This window comes from Eleutherodactylus coqui, chromosome 9 (genome assembly GCF_035609145.1).
Source record: "Eleutherodactylus coqui strain aEleCoq1 chromosome 9, aEleCoq1.hap1, whole genome shotgun sequence".
Taxonomy (NCBI): domain Eukaryota; kingdom Metazoa; phylum Chordata; class Amphibia; order Anura; family Eleutherodactylidae; genus Eleutherodactylus; species Eleutherodactylus coqui.
Genome location: NC_089845.1, coordinates 103,859,529 through 103,876,577, shown reverse-complemented (window position 1 = coordinate 103,876,577; position 17,049 = coordinate 103,859,529). Strand labels below are relative to the sequence as shown.

The 17,049-nt window shown below is 45.4% G+C and overlaps 1 protein-coding gene across 1 annotated transcript in view; it reads right to left on the bottom strand.

The window, feature by feature from the left end:
- The window catches only part of PDE7A (phosphodiesterase 7A), a 71,784-nt gene that overhangs the window by 13,268 nt on the left and 41,467 nt on the right, over window positions 1-17,049 (bottom strand). The window contains exons 3-5 of the mRNA XM_066578272.1: window positions 10,482-10,565; window positions 1,341-1,492; window positions 1,167-1,230 (exon numbers count right to left, since the gene is read on the bottom strand). Of these exons, the coding sequence (XP_066434369.1) occupies window positions 1,167-1,230; window positions 1,341-1,492; window positions 10,482-10,565 (300 nt within the window). The remainder of the gene's footprint in view (window positions 1-1,166; window positions 1,231-1,340; window positions 1,493-10,481; window positions 10,566-17,049) is intronic.

Sequence of the window (17,049 nt, the reverse complement as noted above, 5' to 3'; positions counted from 1 at the left end):
GCAGTTCACCCAACAGATTGATTCTCGTATCATGGGGGTCTCTGGAACGTAATCCCCACGATAGGAGAGAGATCACTGTATATGCAGTTGATGATCTTGTCCCTCAATATCCAGTTTCAGACGGATCTGTATCAGGGCTCATTCACATGTATGTTTTGGTCCATCAATATGCAGCATATTCCAGGGCCGCGCATGGTCTTCCCCGTGCACTTCGATGCTTCTGCTATTTATTTTTGCATTCGTAAATATGCAGCGAATTTACACACTTAAAAAAAAAATTTAAATGCAGAAGGGTCATTGATTTTTGATTTTTTTTTGTACATTCATTGCGTATGCACGGCAGAAACACTCGCAACTTCAAAGGAAGATAGACAGAAAAGCTGGAATGCTGGCTTGAGGGGAGGAGAAAAACGCATCCGCGATCATTCGTAATAGCTTTCTGCAAATGATCGCAGGTCTTCCTCTGACAGCTTTGTGTGAGCCCGGCCTAAAAGGCCCATTTACATGCAACGATTATCGCTCAAAATTTCGGTCAAACTATAGCAGATGAGTGATCATCGTTGCGTTTAAAAGCTGCCATAGTTTACTTTTTGACTGAGCAATGATTTTAGGGGAGCTTAAAATCCATCCTTCAGCTGGAGAGAAGATAACAGACCGCACGCTGTGTTCTTTATGAGAGTCTGAGATTAAATTGTATTCTGCTGACAGCCAATACGAGAACAAAGGAGCTGTGTGCAGAGCTCAGCCCACATGCTGTGCTCTGCAAACAGCTCAGAGGTCCTTTTACACGCAAATGAAGCTAATAAAGTGTTAATGGACACTGTTTATTAACACTTTACGCAAAATGATTGCTAAAAAACTGTCAATCTTTCAATTGTTTGAAAGATTGTCTTTGCGTGTAAATGGGCCTTTAGAGGGATAACATGTACAAAGAAAGAGCAGAATATTAAATAGGTATTAGAAAATTGTATGTTTTCCTGTTCTGTAACTAACTAATTACAGTAGAAAATAGACAACCCCTCTAAGAAACACACTTTAGCGCAAGCATTTAAAGTCATGACACATTACAGTGCGTTAGTGTAATATTGCCAATATGTTAACCCAAACAGGATACAGAAGCAATCATATATTGTACATTACATCCCATCTTACAGTCAGTTTCTTACCATTCGTCAATCTATCAAAAAGAAATATATCAAAATTCCAGTTGGCGACTTTTTCCAGCATACACTGAAAAGAAGGAAGAAGAGTTAATCCTCAGAGGCAGAACAGAGAAGGAACAAGACAGATGAGACACACAACATACAGGCATTATATACAAGCCCTAAGTATGGACGTACCTTGGCTTGTCCATTGTAATCATCATCCAAGATGTACAATGAATTCTGTGCAGCGACACCCCGGAAAAATCGTGAAGACCTTAAGTACCGTTGAAAACTTAACAACCTCCGGATGTTTCTTGCAGACAAGGAGATTTCAATTTCTGAATGTGCTAAAAGAGAAGATCATCAACGTCAGATCGGAGGGTACAGAAGTGGACATTTGTCAAGCACGAGTGAAGTAACAGAACATTCTGGGTAATTACTAGTAGATAGCCGACCCGGTGAACGACATAGAACATGCATCCACTTAAGGGCAGAGTCCTTGTTCCAGAACAACTGTGATCTATATATGGGCACTTCTATAGATTACTTAGTGGAATTAGGAATAGTAGTTCTAATACAAAGGCATCAGCCACTTTGAATGCACAAAATACCCAGTACAGACCAAGATGGAGGTCCCTTTGTGCGTTGGGCCACTGGCCTACTTTTGTAGACAGTGGTGGGATTTTTCGTACATGCAATTAAAATATTTCCTGCTAAACAACATTCTAGGTAAATACTTTGTCACCATTCTTGCCTGCCGGTGAGCACCGTACCGCCGCACTCCCTGCCCCCTAGCTTGATACCGCCTACATCACACTATACAGCACTCTGATGTCGGTGCTGAATCAAGCGGCAGCCACAGGGTGGTGAAGAAGCAGCACCCGAGCCAAGTATGCAGGTTAGGCCTCCAGCACGCGTCCGCGCGTACCTGCTTTATTTTCATATGTACTGCGGACGGCCCGCATGGCTCGCCGGCGGACGGCCCGCATGGCTCGCCGGCGGACATTCGCCGTACAGATTTTTATTTATTTATTTTTTAACTCCTGCTTTTCCCGCATCATTGCCTACCGATGACACAATCTGCGGCCCTTACGGAATGTCAATTGCAGAAGGGTCACGGATCGGATGGCTTCTATTGGCTTCAAATGGACGCCATTCGTGCAAAAATGGAGTACGCTGCAATTTTTACTCCACTTGCGGAAACCACAATTGGTGTCCGCAAGTGTGCAGGAAGAATTGATTTCCCATAGCAAGCTAAGGGCGGTATTTGCTGCAGATCCTACAGCAATTACCCGCCTGTGAGCAGGAGGCCTTGGAGTAGCGGGAGCTGCCCTTCCCTACACTGCCGAGTAGAGGCCACAGTTAAGTTATAGTATCTACACATCTTAATGGGTTACCTATATACACAGTCTCCTGCTATATATAGGCTCCTGCTATATATAGGCAACAAGATGTGCAATTGGACACAGTTGGAGCCTCAGCATTGTATCTGGCTGCAGTTTGGTTGACTGTGCATTGTATCAGTTTGATTCTTGATATCCTCCGACCCCTTTCGTCGATAAGTTGTTTATGTTAACATGATCCCCTTTTGCTGGATGTTTTGTCGTGATCAAAGCATTCTCAGTATACTCACCACACTATTACATACGGAAACCCCGCAAGATTGCCAGCGCATGAAATCCTGACATTTACATGGTCTACAAATGCATAGACATGCCAACGTGTAAGTGCCAGGTCCCAGCGTTATGTGCAAGTCACAAGACTGTGGTGCCAGCAGGGTAATGGGCATGGGGCGCCCTCTCCGTACACAACCGACATTCACAACTGACTAATCTGATCGGGCACAAGACTGTAATGTTACACGCCACATCAGAGTCAGGTGCCAAGCTGATGGGCTTCCCAGACTCAGACTTACTAATAACCTCTCTACTAGGAAAGGCTGAGGAGTGCACTGGAGGGAAAAATAAAAAAAAGGTACTCCAGGGTAAAACCCATCAAATAAAATGGAGTTAGAGGGGAAAAAAAAAAAATGGTACCTAGGACCATATAACCACGCCAGTATAGCTGTGCCCAACAGCAGCAACCTCCCGGTGACCAGACATGCTCCGATACAGGCGGGTAAATAGGGAAAAATGGCGAATATATGGTGTGCTCGGACAAGGCGGAGACCTGGAAAGCCAGCTATTCATCAGCAATGTGGTTCAGGACTCTATATTCATTCTATCCAACCTGGTGGTGCCGTCCCCAGACACGTCCATCACTCGTGGCGTGGAGACACAGTCACCTGACACGGCCATCACTCGTGGCGTGGCGACACAGTCACCTGACACGTCCATCACTCGTGGCGTGGAGACAGTCACCTGACACGGCCATCACTCGTGGCGTGGCGACACAGTCACCTGACACGGCCATCACTCGTGGCGTGGCGACACAGTCACCTGACACGGCCATCACTCGTGGCGTGGCGACACAGTCACCTGACACGTCCATCACTCGTGGCGTGGCGACACAGTCACCTGACACGTCCATCACTCGTGGCGTGGCGACACAGTCACCTGACACGTCCATCACTCGTGGCGTGGCGACACAGTCACCTGACACGTCCATCACTCGTGGCGTGGCGACACAGTCACCTGACACGTCCATCACTCGTGGCGTGGCGATGCTGTTCTCCTGTCTTAGTGCCTAACTTGTCAACAGGGTTTTTTTAAGAACATGAAAAATACTCTATTTTCCTTATTGTTCTAATACTCTTCTTCTTGATCTGGAAAGCATCTCCTCACCAGACAGACCCCAAGACACGATGAAAATCCCCCACCTACCCCTACAAGTACAGTTTGCACAGTTTGTGTAATCCTATATAAAGCTCTGGTGACTGAAATACAATTCCATACCTCTTTTTAACTGTGCCATGGAGGGCGCTGTAGTACGGATGACTCAAGAACAGTGCAGAGACCAACTGCTGAAACAGGTGCCCAACATGTATGTTGCCCACAAACGTGTGCCAGGTCCCAGCGTTACGTGCAAGTCACAAGACTGCGGTGCCAGCAGGGTAATGGGCTTGGGGCGCCCTCTCCATACACGACCAACTGACATTTACAACTGACAAATCTGATCGGGCACAAGACTGTAATGTTACACACCACAAAGTCAGGCGCCAAGCTGATGGGCTGCCCAGACTCAGACTTACTAATATCCGCTCTACTAGGAAAGGCTGAGGAGTGCACTGGAGGGAAAAATAAAAAGGTACTCCAGGGTAAAACCATCAACTAAAATGGAGTTACAGAGAGGGAAAATGGCATCTGGGATCATAGAACTGTAGTGGAATAGCCGGGTCCAACCGCCGGGTTGTACCGGCAGCACAAGTTATCCCCTATCAGAGCGCATGCTACTTTGCCATCTCCGGTGGTGCAATTGAAAATTAATGGAGCGGCAGCGAGCTTGTGCAACCAGCGCACCATTCAGTCTCCTCATTCCAGAAGGTGCAATAGGCCAACAATGAGGAGAAGGAGGTAGGACACAGGACCCCTGCTCTCAGATCAGCGGAGGTTGTAGTGGTGAGCTGTGCAGAGGGGAGAACTTGTGATTCTGGGACAACCCCTTTATAGAAGAAACTTCTTCCTCCGAAAAGAGGGGAGAATTAGACCTTAAAAAAAAAAAAAAAAAAAAAAAAAAAAAAAAAGCCCCTACCCCACCAGCCTTCTGTATCTTCATCAAGTCCTATGTCTGGGGGTTCAGCACAGCCTTCTATTGTATAGTCAAACTAGCCGCTTGCCCTCCTCTGGCCTTCAGTAAACGTTCCAATAACTTTTCCTGAAGGTCCTCTCCATATACACAACTATAGATGTGCCGGTGGGGACTAATCCCTTCTGCTGGACACAAGGAAAACACAGCCTATACAAATAAAAAACAAATCTCTTCCAGCTCTTAAAAGGGAAACTGTCATCACCTTTAAGCACCATAAACAATGACATGAGACATAAAGGTGAGGAAATGGGGAGTCCAGGGAGAGGCGTTTGCTACCAGGTGTCCCGTGAGGTTGATGTGTGCCCACAGTGCGACTATTCACTGGGCTCTGTGTGCGTGCTCTCTCATTCATCTCTATGGGAGATGTGCACGCAGAAGTAGTCCCACTGCAGACATGCATGGATTTTGTAGGGACACAGTGGAGGAACGAGGGAACCAAGTATAACACCCTCCCTGGACACCCCGTTCCCGGACCTTCTGAGCCCCAGAACGTAGTTTATGGGGCTCAAAGGGGCATGAAAGGTTCTCTTTAAAAAGGCAAACATTAACTATACTGGGGGCAGGTCAATAGTTTTTGGCCAGAAAACCCATTAAAAAAAAAAAAGTCTGTTTTACTAAGGCAACACCTTCCGATTTAACCCATTATGCCCCTTCTAAGAGCCAAAATGGAGAGTCACCATGTATCAGGAACGTGTCCATCCATTACATGGGCGGGCTCTTATTTGGTCGGCCATCATGTAATGCTGCCAGGCTGCCGCCGTCCCCTGTGATCATAGAGGATTGCTCCAGGCTTTTAGGAGTCAACATGAACGCAGCGCCGCTTGTTTTCAAAATGTGGACTACCCTTATGGAGACCGCCTCTAATCTGTACCGCTCCAGACTCTGGCCTGCATCACAGCCCAGACCCATAGCCACAGCTCAAAGATTAAAGGGCAGGTTCACTCAGCACCAATTTTGCCTTTAAAACCAACAGCAGAAATCTGCAGGTAAGTTACGTATTTCTGCAGCGTATTTTGCTTTGGATCCAAACACACAGAATTAGCGCTTGTGAATGGTCAAAAATCTGAGGCTGGGTTCACATTGGGGGGATTTGCCACGAAAATTACGTCCAGAATGTTGCCGCAGCAAATCCGCTTGTGGCCGCTAATCCCGGGATTAGCCAGCCATGTAGATGAGGTTTCTCAGAAATCTCGTCCACACGGGACAGCGAATCCGATGCGGCAGAGTCGGCGCTGCGGGGCAGATTCGCCAGCTGCAGCATGTTCATTTCCTTTTTTCTGCTGTGGCCGCGCTCTCCTCTATGGGAGCAGGAATCCGTATAGATGTAGCCAGGCCAGCACTCACGAGTCATCTTTATTCCTCAATACAATGATAGCAAATCATTGTTTAGAGGAATAAAGAGGACTTATTTAAAAAGAAACCACTCGTGAGTGCTGGCCTGGCTACATCTATACGGATTCCTGCTTTTCTGATCCTAGGGTCTGGATCACCAACTGGGATCGTGCACCATAGGCTATTATATGCCTGGATTTATATCTACTGGCAGTGCTGCTTCTCCTACCCAACTCCTCTATGGGAGCGTCAGCCGCAGCGGAAAAGAGAGTGTCCAGGCCGCTTCAATACCCGCAGCTGAGCGCCACGGGTTTTGAAACAACGGATTCCCGGCGGAAATCTCGCAGTTTTTCGCTGCAGCCAAACCGTGAGATTTCTGCCCGGAATCCGCCCAGTGTGAACCCAGCCATAAGGTAACTACTTTATTTTCCTGCAGTGACGTAGATTTCAAGTCCACGTCAGTAATTTGTGTCGCTCTCTTCATGAAGCATAAATTCCTATTAAAATCAATGGTGCATGGGTTTGGTACAGAATCTGCGCCAATACTCCACTGTGTGAACATGCCTTAAAGGGGTTGTCCTGCAGCAGCAAGTGGGGTTATACACTTCTGTATGGCCATATTAATGCACTTTGTAATATACATCGTGCATTAAATATTGGCCATACAGAAGTTATACACTTACCCCCTCCGGTGTTGGCGTCCCCGTCTCCATGGCGCCGACCAAAGCCTTCCTCTGCCCCAATTAGACGCACTTGCAGTCTGCCTCTCTACCCCGTTGAATGGGGCCGCTCCGGCGTGTTCGCAGAAGACCTGTGCGGCACGAGCACGCCGGAGCCAGACAGAAGAAGGCAGACAGCGCAAGCGCGTCTAAATCAAGGCAGAAGAAGGCTTTGATCGTCGCCATGGAGACGGGGACGCCAGCACCAGAGGGGGTAAGTGTATAACTTCTGTATGGCTCATATTTAATGCACGATGTATATTACAAAGTACATTAATATGGCCATACAGAAGTGTATAACCCCACTTGCTGCCGCGAGACAACCCCTTTAAGTCTGTCGGCAGTGAATGGCTCATTCTGCCGTCTTTACATCAAGCGCTGTATAGTAATCTCAATGCGGTATGATATACGGATACCAACAAAACCATTAACGCAGTTCTGGGCCATCATGTAATTACAAAAGGACATAATGCCAATAATATATTTTTGTGGCTCTCCAGCATGTGTGTTAGGACATTAAGCAGAGGGAGGAAAATAGGCAAAAAACAAAAAGTGTAATGGTGACACCTAGTGGTGAAACAAAATATATGTCACAGAAAAACAGTGAAGAGCCCTCAGTAGTTGATGCCTTCTAAAAGGGAATTTGTATAGCAACTATGGGAAAAGGTTTCTTGTTTTTTTTTTTTTTAAGTGAAAACCTTTTCGTAATTATATAAAAAAGTATCATTTTCTTAATGTTTTTTTTTAGTTACATAAAAGGGACTTGAAGTTGCGCTTGTTTGCTAGACAATATACTGCAATACTTTACTATTGTCCCTTGGATGCTGGTCCTAGGCAGCCGAAATCTTCGTTATAAGGGCTTATTCACACAAACGCATTTGCGCTGCATATTAAACATGTAAAGTTTGCAAGCGCAATACGCAAAGAATAGAATCCATTGGCTTTAATCAGTTCGGTCACATGACCACATTTTGCACGTGCATTTTGTTTGCGCAGATAAATCCACAGCATGTTCTATTTTCACGTGTATTGTGCCTTAAAATAGCACAATTAAACTAATTAAACTCAATTGCCCATTGAAATTAGAGACCCTGCCTGTGCATTTTTTTGCACGTGCGAATATGCAAAGCATGTGCGAATAAAAACGCAACACTCATTGCGCAAATCTGCAGCACAAGTGTTTGCATAAATACACTTCCGCCCATGTGAAGGCCCTAAGGGTCTGTACATGGCGATTAGCATGAGGGATATCTGCAGCATATTATAGCACAGGCGAATTCAAGAAATCTCATCCACAAGCTGCAGGGAAAAAAAAATGCAGCCAAAAAGGGGGCTCAGTTATAGGTTATTTATTTTTAGTAAAAGTGTTTTCTGATTGCAGTAAACAGACACATACTCACCATTCCTGCTCCGCTATGTCACACAGCACTGCTCGGTCCTCACGCCCGCTATACGAGAGGTCACAGGCACTGCAGCCAATAATAGAGCTCAACGAATGATTGCAGAGCTCTGTTGGCTGCAGCACCGGAGAGGTCCTGTAAACCTGCCGTCAGAGGGGAGACCTGCAGCGGGGGCGCAGTACACAGCAGGGAGAGCAGAGGATAGGATTGTGGGCTGCACCGCATTCAGAAAACACTTTAAGAGTGCCTTCACTTGGCCATATAGCAAGTTGCGTTCAAGATTCTCAGGCAGGACTTGCATTGCACGGAACACAGACGCCAATGTGTAATGCCCCGCACAGAACACATGTATTCTTGTGCAAGATTTGAAAGAAAATTACTGTAAGAAAAAAAATAAAAATAGATATAATCTCCCATTTAAATGTCCCCATTGCAAATAGTGGGTTGTACTTTCGTGTAACTTGCACGGTTTTCTGGCCCCTGTAACTGCAACTTTATTAAAAAATTTATATATAACCAAGAACGTCCTTTTGGATTGTCATGCTGGTTGGATATAAGATCTGCACTGTCGGTTTATGTTGCAGATTTTGACCCTTTGAAATGGGAGCGTGACATCCATGAGTCTGTACCAAAATTTGTTGCAAATCCAAATGCAACATGTGTCACGGCAGACGATACATCTCACATAGATGTACCCCAAGGCCACTTTCACACAGGTGACAAATCGCGCAACTTTCTCGTGATGTGACAGTGCTACAAATTGCATGTATGTGAAGCTCATGCTTTCCAATGGGTTCCTTCACATTAGCGATGTTTTGTTGGCTGCTACACTGCAAGAAAGAAAGAAAACCTAAAATAGTGGCATGCTGATTATTGCCGTGATTTGCGATGTACTGTAGCCCATGTTTCCCTATGGAGTCTTCCTGTGTGTTGCATAGTGTTCAAAAATCTTGCCTCCAGGAAGCGCTGGCTCTGATTTGTTCGAGTGCCGCAGCTCAGCCCATCAGTGAAGTGCTCGCTGAACCAATCAGAACCATCGCATTGAATATTTGTGATTGGTTTATCAAGCGCTGCAATGATTGTTCTTAAAGGGGTTGTCCCGCGAAAGCAAGTGGGGGTATACACTTCTGTATGGCCATATTAATGCACTTTGTAATATACATCGTGCATTAAATATGAGCCATACAGAAGTTATTCACTTACCTGCTCCGTTGCTAGCGTCCTCGTCTCCATGGAGCCGTCTAATTTCAGCGTTTAATTGCCCGATTAGACGCGCTTGCGCAGTCCGGTCTTTTCCCTTCTGAATGGGGCCGCTCGTGCCGGAGAGCTGCTCCTCGTAGCTCCGCCCCGTCACGTGTGCCGATTCCAGCCAATCAGGAGGCTGGAATCAGCAATGGAACGCACAGAGCCCACGGTGCACCATGGGAGAAGACCTGCGGTCCACCGTGGGTGAAGATCCCGGCGGCCATCTTCGCAAGGTAAGTAAGAAGTCACCGGAGCGCGGGGATTCGGGTAAGTACTATCCGTTTTTTGTTTGTTTTTTTAAACCCCTGCATCGGGTTTGTCTCGCGCCGAACAGGGGGGGCTATTGAAAAAAAAAAAAAGAAAAACACGTTTCGGCGCGGGACAACCCCTTTAAGCGCTGTGGCTCAGCCAATCAGAGCCAGCGCTTGCAGGAGGCAAGCTTTTTGAATCCCCTCACCAGGAAGCACTGGCTGAAGACTACAGACAAGTGCTGGAGAACTGCCAGAGGAGAAGTGCGGCGGAGAGGACAGCACCTGTTAGGTAAATTAAATTATTTTTTTTTAACGCAACCAGGGCTTACTTTCAGGGTGAGGCCTATATTTAAAGACCCCACTCCGAAAATACCGGCAAAAGAGCGCTACAAAAGTTGCACAACTTTGTAGTGCCACAAAAAGCGCAATGTCGCCGCAAGAAAACGCAGCAATAAATCACACAGAACACAGCTGCGATATTGCTGTTGCCCGTGTGAAAGAGCCCTAAAGAGCATTACAACCTTCAGGGTCCAAGTTTCCCAAGTATGGCAGGTCGACGGGATATTGAGGTGCAAGTCAATGCAAAGTTTTTAAGGTTGCCTCACTTTTCCTCTCAACGGGAGACGATTGGTCATTACTTACAGTGCAAAATACGGAAATCAATGTAAGGATGAGAGCCTCGTCTTTCGGATTCAAAGCCAGCTCTGCTTCTTACTCTGACATCTCCTGCAACAAAGACAACAAAGTGTTACTGGAGCAGCGGCTAGTACATCACACCCACCCGGCAGATTACACCGTTTCCAAACATGCAACTGCATGCTCCTATAGAGTCATTGTAAGACTATAGCCTGTGCAATCCAGGTCAAAGCAAGTGCTAAGCATTCAGATGTCCCCACAGTGTAATGGTACAAGGTGCCTTATTGTGCCAAAACGGGGTCACTTCCATTCATTACCACTAGGCCATACAGGAGAGCCTCGGGAATGGCAGCTTTCAGCAGGTCCGCTTACGTCCCACTAGAACATAAAAGAATGGTGTATGGTCCCACTAGCGTTTACTTACTTGCACTCAGCTGTTTGAAAATTACACAAGAGCCTATCAAAATACCAAAACCGAGTATTAACACATCATCATGTGAAAGAACCATCAACCATTGCAGGTTGGCTGTCAACTTTTATTACAAGCTAAAAGCTAAAAATGCAATAAGAGATAACGCCGGCATTATAGAATAAACTGACAGAAGTAGCCAAAAGAAATGAAAAGGGCAAAAGCAACACAGATGTAAACAGAGTGCCAAAACCTCAGCAAGTGATAGCTTCCATCTACTGTATTTAGAGGGGCTTTCCAAAAGGGGAGAAAAAAAAATTAAGAATTTCCTGTCAGAGTGTGGGTATAAAAAAAAAAAAAAAAAAAAAAAAAAAAAAAAAAAAAGCTCACCAGTTAGATGCCCAACCCTGGAGTACAGCACAGGAGTTGTGGTCCACACCACAAATTCATGGTGTGCACATGTGACAGCTCCGCTGAAGCCAGCGATTGCAGTGGTCACATGCCGTTGATTTGTGCACGACTACTCCGCCAGCTTCTTTCCAGACCGGAAAGTCTGGGGTAGATCAGGGAGGACATCAAGCTGGTGAGCATTGCTTACTTTACCCCATTCCCTGCCCTAACGTTTTTTGTTGGAAAACCTCTTTAAAAGCATATATTCACTTTTAAAAACATTTACATAGGTAAATCTACATTAAGTGGCCTTGTATATACATTGCATTACTTGACATGATCTGTAGCATCCTTATTAATCCTGCTGGCTACCATTAGAAACAGTTGATAAGCCCGCTGATGGGCACATTCGTAACGGTTTAGAGGAAATCGCCTGAGCCTACAGATGTCAGTGGGACAGTCTGACCATCCAATGTGTATGGAAGCCTCCTTAGCGGCAGATGTCGGAGGAGACAAAGACTGGGCAGTAAGATTTTTAACTTGCTCAAACCTTTTGTTCTCAGGGAGATAAGCCACCACCAGTGGTGTCTGGCACCGGCTTCTGGTATTTTAGATAGGGACGAGTGCCAGGAACTTAAGCAGCTGACAGCTATTCAAACAACTAGGGTACCTGTGCTTTCACATAGGAGTGTTAGTGATTCAGTGAATGGAGGTGAAGTGCGCCAGAGATCTTCTGTTGCGCTGCCTCTACTGACTGAACAGGAATCAATTCAAACATGAGCGACTCCTGTTTATACTGAGCGAGACGTTACTCACTAGTCTTTTCGTTTCAGAAAGATGAAACAAAGGGACCAGCAACAGAGTCCCACTTTTGCATGGGACAACTATCGCTCCTTTTGACCAATTTTTCAGCCAGCAGCCGGTCTGTGTACAAGTACCCTCCTTCCAGAATATACGTATGCTCAGCCAAGTGCATGAGGAGCTTGGGAATGGACAGCTTCTTGGCCTGAATGAGCATGCAACTGCCAGACCAGCATAACGCACTGTGATACAACGTTGTGTTAGCTCCCATTCTCGTCAAGGAGCTATGGAAACAGCGTTGGGCTAGCCGCTCTGCTGTCCGTAGGCACTGGCCAGGTGACCGGTAACCACTGCAGCAATTTCCCATCGCGGCTATGAAAAGCCAAGATGGGAATACCGCTTTAAGGCATGCTGAAATAAAACCCGTTGTCCTGTCGGTGGAACTTAAGCTGTGTCGTACACTCCTGATATTAGGATTTCTACTGTGTACTAGGTTAGTGTTTGGAAAATGTAATTGAGAATACAGTTACATTAAAAAATAAAATAAAGTCCAGTTTTGCTTCCAATGTTAGGCATTTGACTTCCCCTTATAGAGGATATATTTATCAATCATCAATAACCAGTTTTAGTTTTTTCTACATTAGATTACTTTACAAATGTAGTCAGACATTCAGCCAACAGGGACAGCTGAGAGATTGCTGCTCTGAAGTCTGTAGAATAGTGAATGCAGTTCCGAACTACAAAAGACTAAGTAAAGCAAAGCAATGTATTTACTTCTACACAAAAAGTTGAATTAATAAGTAACATAAAATCGGTCATTAAAATGTCAACACAATGCATGGAAACCATTGGAATAAATCTAGGAATAAGGGTGCAACAGTTCAATAGTGCATCAACTTATTTTAGCTACAAGAGATAGCGTGGCCCAAAAAATAAAAAAATAAAAAAATATTTCGCTGAGGACTGGACAGACCCGATCCATTTATCAGCCAGATACAAGTTGCTGCCAGGGGCCGGCCTCCCCCTCCCCACGGACATAGGTCTACACTCTTGGCCATCATGCGTGTTCGGCCGGCTTCAGCCAGGTAGCAGTGAAGAGACAAGAAACTCCATTCCACTGAAGATGACCCTCTCCGCCCAGGACAGCCCAGTCGTGCCGTAAGCGGTAACATTCACATAGAAGGAATGACAGACTACAACTCGGCGTGCGTAGGAAAAAACATAACATGACGAGGCGGTGTTATTAGGGGCTTGTAACAGAAGAACAATCGGAAAACAATGAACATTTGGCAGGAAAGTAGGGCAGAGATTTGTGCCTAAATGATGAAAGACTGCTTCAGTCATCTTCTTTGTGGCTATGAATGCTGCATGCGAACTACAAGTCCGTGTGACCATTATATGTGTATAATAGTGCAGATGTGTGTGCTGGGGGCCACATGGTCAGAGCACACTAGAAGGGGTGGAAAAACTTAAAGCAGATGTCAAGAAACTCCCCTCGGTAGGCTCCCTGGTGTCCTTACTCCTTGAATGAGAAAAGTATCAGCCTTACCTGCATTAAATTAATTTCTTGAGCTTATATTTTGACACAACAACCAAATTGCAGAAATGCAGTGTAAAGTAAGGGGGGTAGGAGGGGAAAGAGCAGCATCTGCTCTGTCCCCCACCCAGCCCATTGGCTCCATGCTGCTCCTTGTTCCCCTTGGGCCATGTCTTATATACATACTTCCAAAACTGTCCTAGGTGAAGGAGACCGCTCCAGAGTACAGGTATTGTCCCGCTGTCCTGGAAGGTCTGGCACATAACCTGTTGCTATTGCAATCCCCCTACTAGCCCCATCGCGGTGCTGCCAGTGGAAGCACATAATTTCAGGTGCCTGTTCCTGCCCCCATTTGCTGAGTTGAAGCTGCCCACGCTGTATAAGTATAGCGCTCTCTAGTTTATGCTTTGGTGCTGGTCTGGTGCACCTGGGTGTGGATTGGGGTTGGTTAAAAGGACCAATGTGTCAGCCTTTTTGGCTCAAGGCACACCTCATCAAAAAGTGGGGGAGGGGAAAAAAACAACAAAAAAAAACACAGATTTGGGAATGTAACTAATCCAGGTGCCGCATTGGGCGGGTGGGTTTGTACCAGTTAGTGGATTCTCTGTGTAGTAGGCGCTTTGAAAAAGGGGGAGAAAAAGTAAATTTAAAAAAACTCTCCGCCGTAAACGTTTTAATGTCCATTTGAATAGAAGTTCCATTTGCATACATCCAGGTGAATGCCTGCTCCATTGTTACGGCGAGGCAATGTTCTAGCAGCTTTAGTAACCAGTATGGGATAGGTCGCTCTGCCATGGCAGCGTTTTCGGTTTGCTTCTGTATAGGCTCAATTTTATGCCTTAATAAAAAGGTTTTTTAATTCTTATTTAGGATGTATTCACACGAGTGCGACGCAGGGCAGTGGAGAGCCTGTGCGTTTACTGCGCTCGGCAGGCATGTATGATGCATATGGGTGTCCAAAACACCCTGAGGATTTTTCTTTTTTTATACACTTGTGAATATTGTAAAATGCTTTAAAAAACAGATCCCAAGTCACGTGGCATGGAAGTGCAATTTTCTTTTAAAATTTCCATAGAAATTAACTCATGTACCTGAACAAGAATTGCCAAAAAATAGGCAGGGTTTAAAAAAAAAAATAAAAAAAAACCAAGTAGTCCAGCATTGAAGATCTTCTCTCTGCCCTGCAGTGTGCCGGCTGGCACACAGTCGCACATGTGCAGAGCAGAGCCGTTGCCTCAGCGGTGACGTTTCTCGCACAGAACTAGGACATGCTGCGGTTTTGTTATCGTGTGGATTCTCAGTGATCAAAATCGTGGCTGTCTGCATAGGATTGCGTGCGGCCACGCTATGGCAGCGTGCAATGCCGGAAGTTCCACATGGAATCTCGTTACGGAATGTCCATCCATCGGCATTGGGCCTAAGGGTGTATCCATCAATGTGACTTTAAGGCCTTTGTCACACGGGCTACAAAAACGCATGTATGTGAGGCTCAGGGTTTCCAGTGGGTTCTTTCAGGCTACAAAACATCTCATGTGAAAGAACGCATTGGAAACCATGAGCTTCACATACATGTGTTTTGTAGACATGATTTTGTAGCCCGTGTGACAGAGGCCAAAAAGTTCTTGATCTAGGTTTGCCTTTATATTGAAGCTCTTCAGTGTTGGAGTGCTTTGGATTTTTGTGATTTACCCGAATCCTAGTCGCTTCTGGAATTTTACTCCATCCGCAGATGATCCAAGTTTGAACCAATTAGTTGACCATTGTTTGTCCGAATGCATATTAACCCTTTCCAATCCACTGTCTGACGTCTGAAGACATTCTGATTGAAGGCTGTATAGCTCCGATGTTAGAAGACATCCGGCAGGGTATTCTTACTGTATATTACTGGCCGCTCTGTTGTCGGGGGCCTCTCCAGAATGTCCCATACTGCAGTACTGGCTCTAGCCAGCAGATGGAGCCATTGTATAATGGCAAAAAGAAAAAGCCCCCTAGGAAACCGAATCCAAAATTGGATTGCAAAGGGTTAATTGAATGGGACCTTTTTCCGGTGTGAGTTCTGTCCATCTAGGAATCGGACGAAACTCAAACTGGAACATCGTCCGTGTGAATACACACACTTACTAATATACCATCTAGCATATCAGAGCAGTGAGAACATCTATATACCAGGTGTGAACTGGTCCTATCTGAGAGGTTAAGAGACCATGAGACCTATTATATACTGACTATATTAACCAATCATAAATCAAAGCACACTGGTCACACAATGCTTCTAGGTACACGGCTGTCTTGTTGTTACCTATACTTACAAAACAAGTGTCAATTGAAACTATCTTCTATTTTCTAAAATCATGTAGCTCTTAGGCCCATGTGCCAATTCCTTGACCCATTAAGGACGCAGCTCCCCTAGAATGTCATGGTCACTACTGACAACAGCATCTAAGAGGTTGAACAGCTGGGAACATCAGGCTTTCAGCTATGTTACAGCTGACAACGACTGCAGATTGTGTCGCCACCGTGCCAGAGCTGCTTATTCATGGTGCTCCGCATTAACAACCAGCTACCAACTGTCCAATAAGGTGAAAGGGGGTTAACAGTAATGATTTTTTTTTCTGATAACGAACACCAATTCCCCAGAGTTAAAAATGTAAAACTCTAGCTGCTTGTAGTCACCACTAGAGGGAGCTTACAGCATACTGTTTAATTCTTCAAACTTATAATGAAGATCTAATATGTAGTAAGCCGCCCCCTACTGACACCTACAGGCAACCAACATTGAATAAGAAATCAGTCATCAGCACAGATGTTTGGACCTACTTAAAACAAAATAAAGGATCGGACAGTGATTGGCTGGCGCAGTCAAGTAGCAGTTCGGCATGCCATAGCTTTGGCAGAATATTAACAGTGGACCACTAAACTGAAGATGGAGGGACAGGAGAATCAACTATTCGCCAGGCCATGGTCACACTGTGCTGAGCAGATGCCTTGTGTAGTGGCCTGGTGTGGTAGTGCAAGCGCAGCTTGCATTAACTGCAATGGGAGCTGCAAATGTAATATCACGTTGGGCTACTGCTTCCTGCTCCACACAGGGTAAATGCCCAGTGAACAGCTAGGGGCCTGGGCAACGAATTCAGGCAGGACTTCCTACAAGTAAACTGCGCTGGCCAATGGAAGTAGGACACAATTTTTTTTATTTTTAATTTTTTTTTTAAAGCCGGGATGGAAAAATTTAATTTTAAAATGTTACTTTTCTGGCACCATAGCTTTTATTTATTTATTTATTTTTTTCAGAAAACACACATGCAGTTTGAGTCAAAGCTCAAGCAGGAAGGAGAAGTACAAGTTCTTCCTTTATAGTTTTCAGTTTTGGCTCCAAAGCCTGCTGTGTGAGAAGTCCCTTTATGATTGGGGTATGAAGCACCCATCTTCCTTGGTCC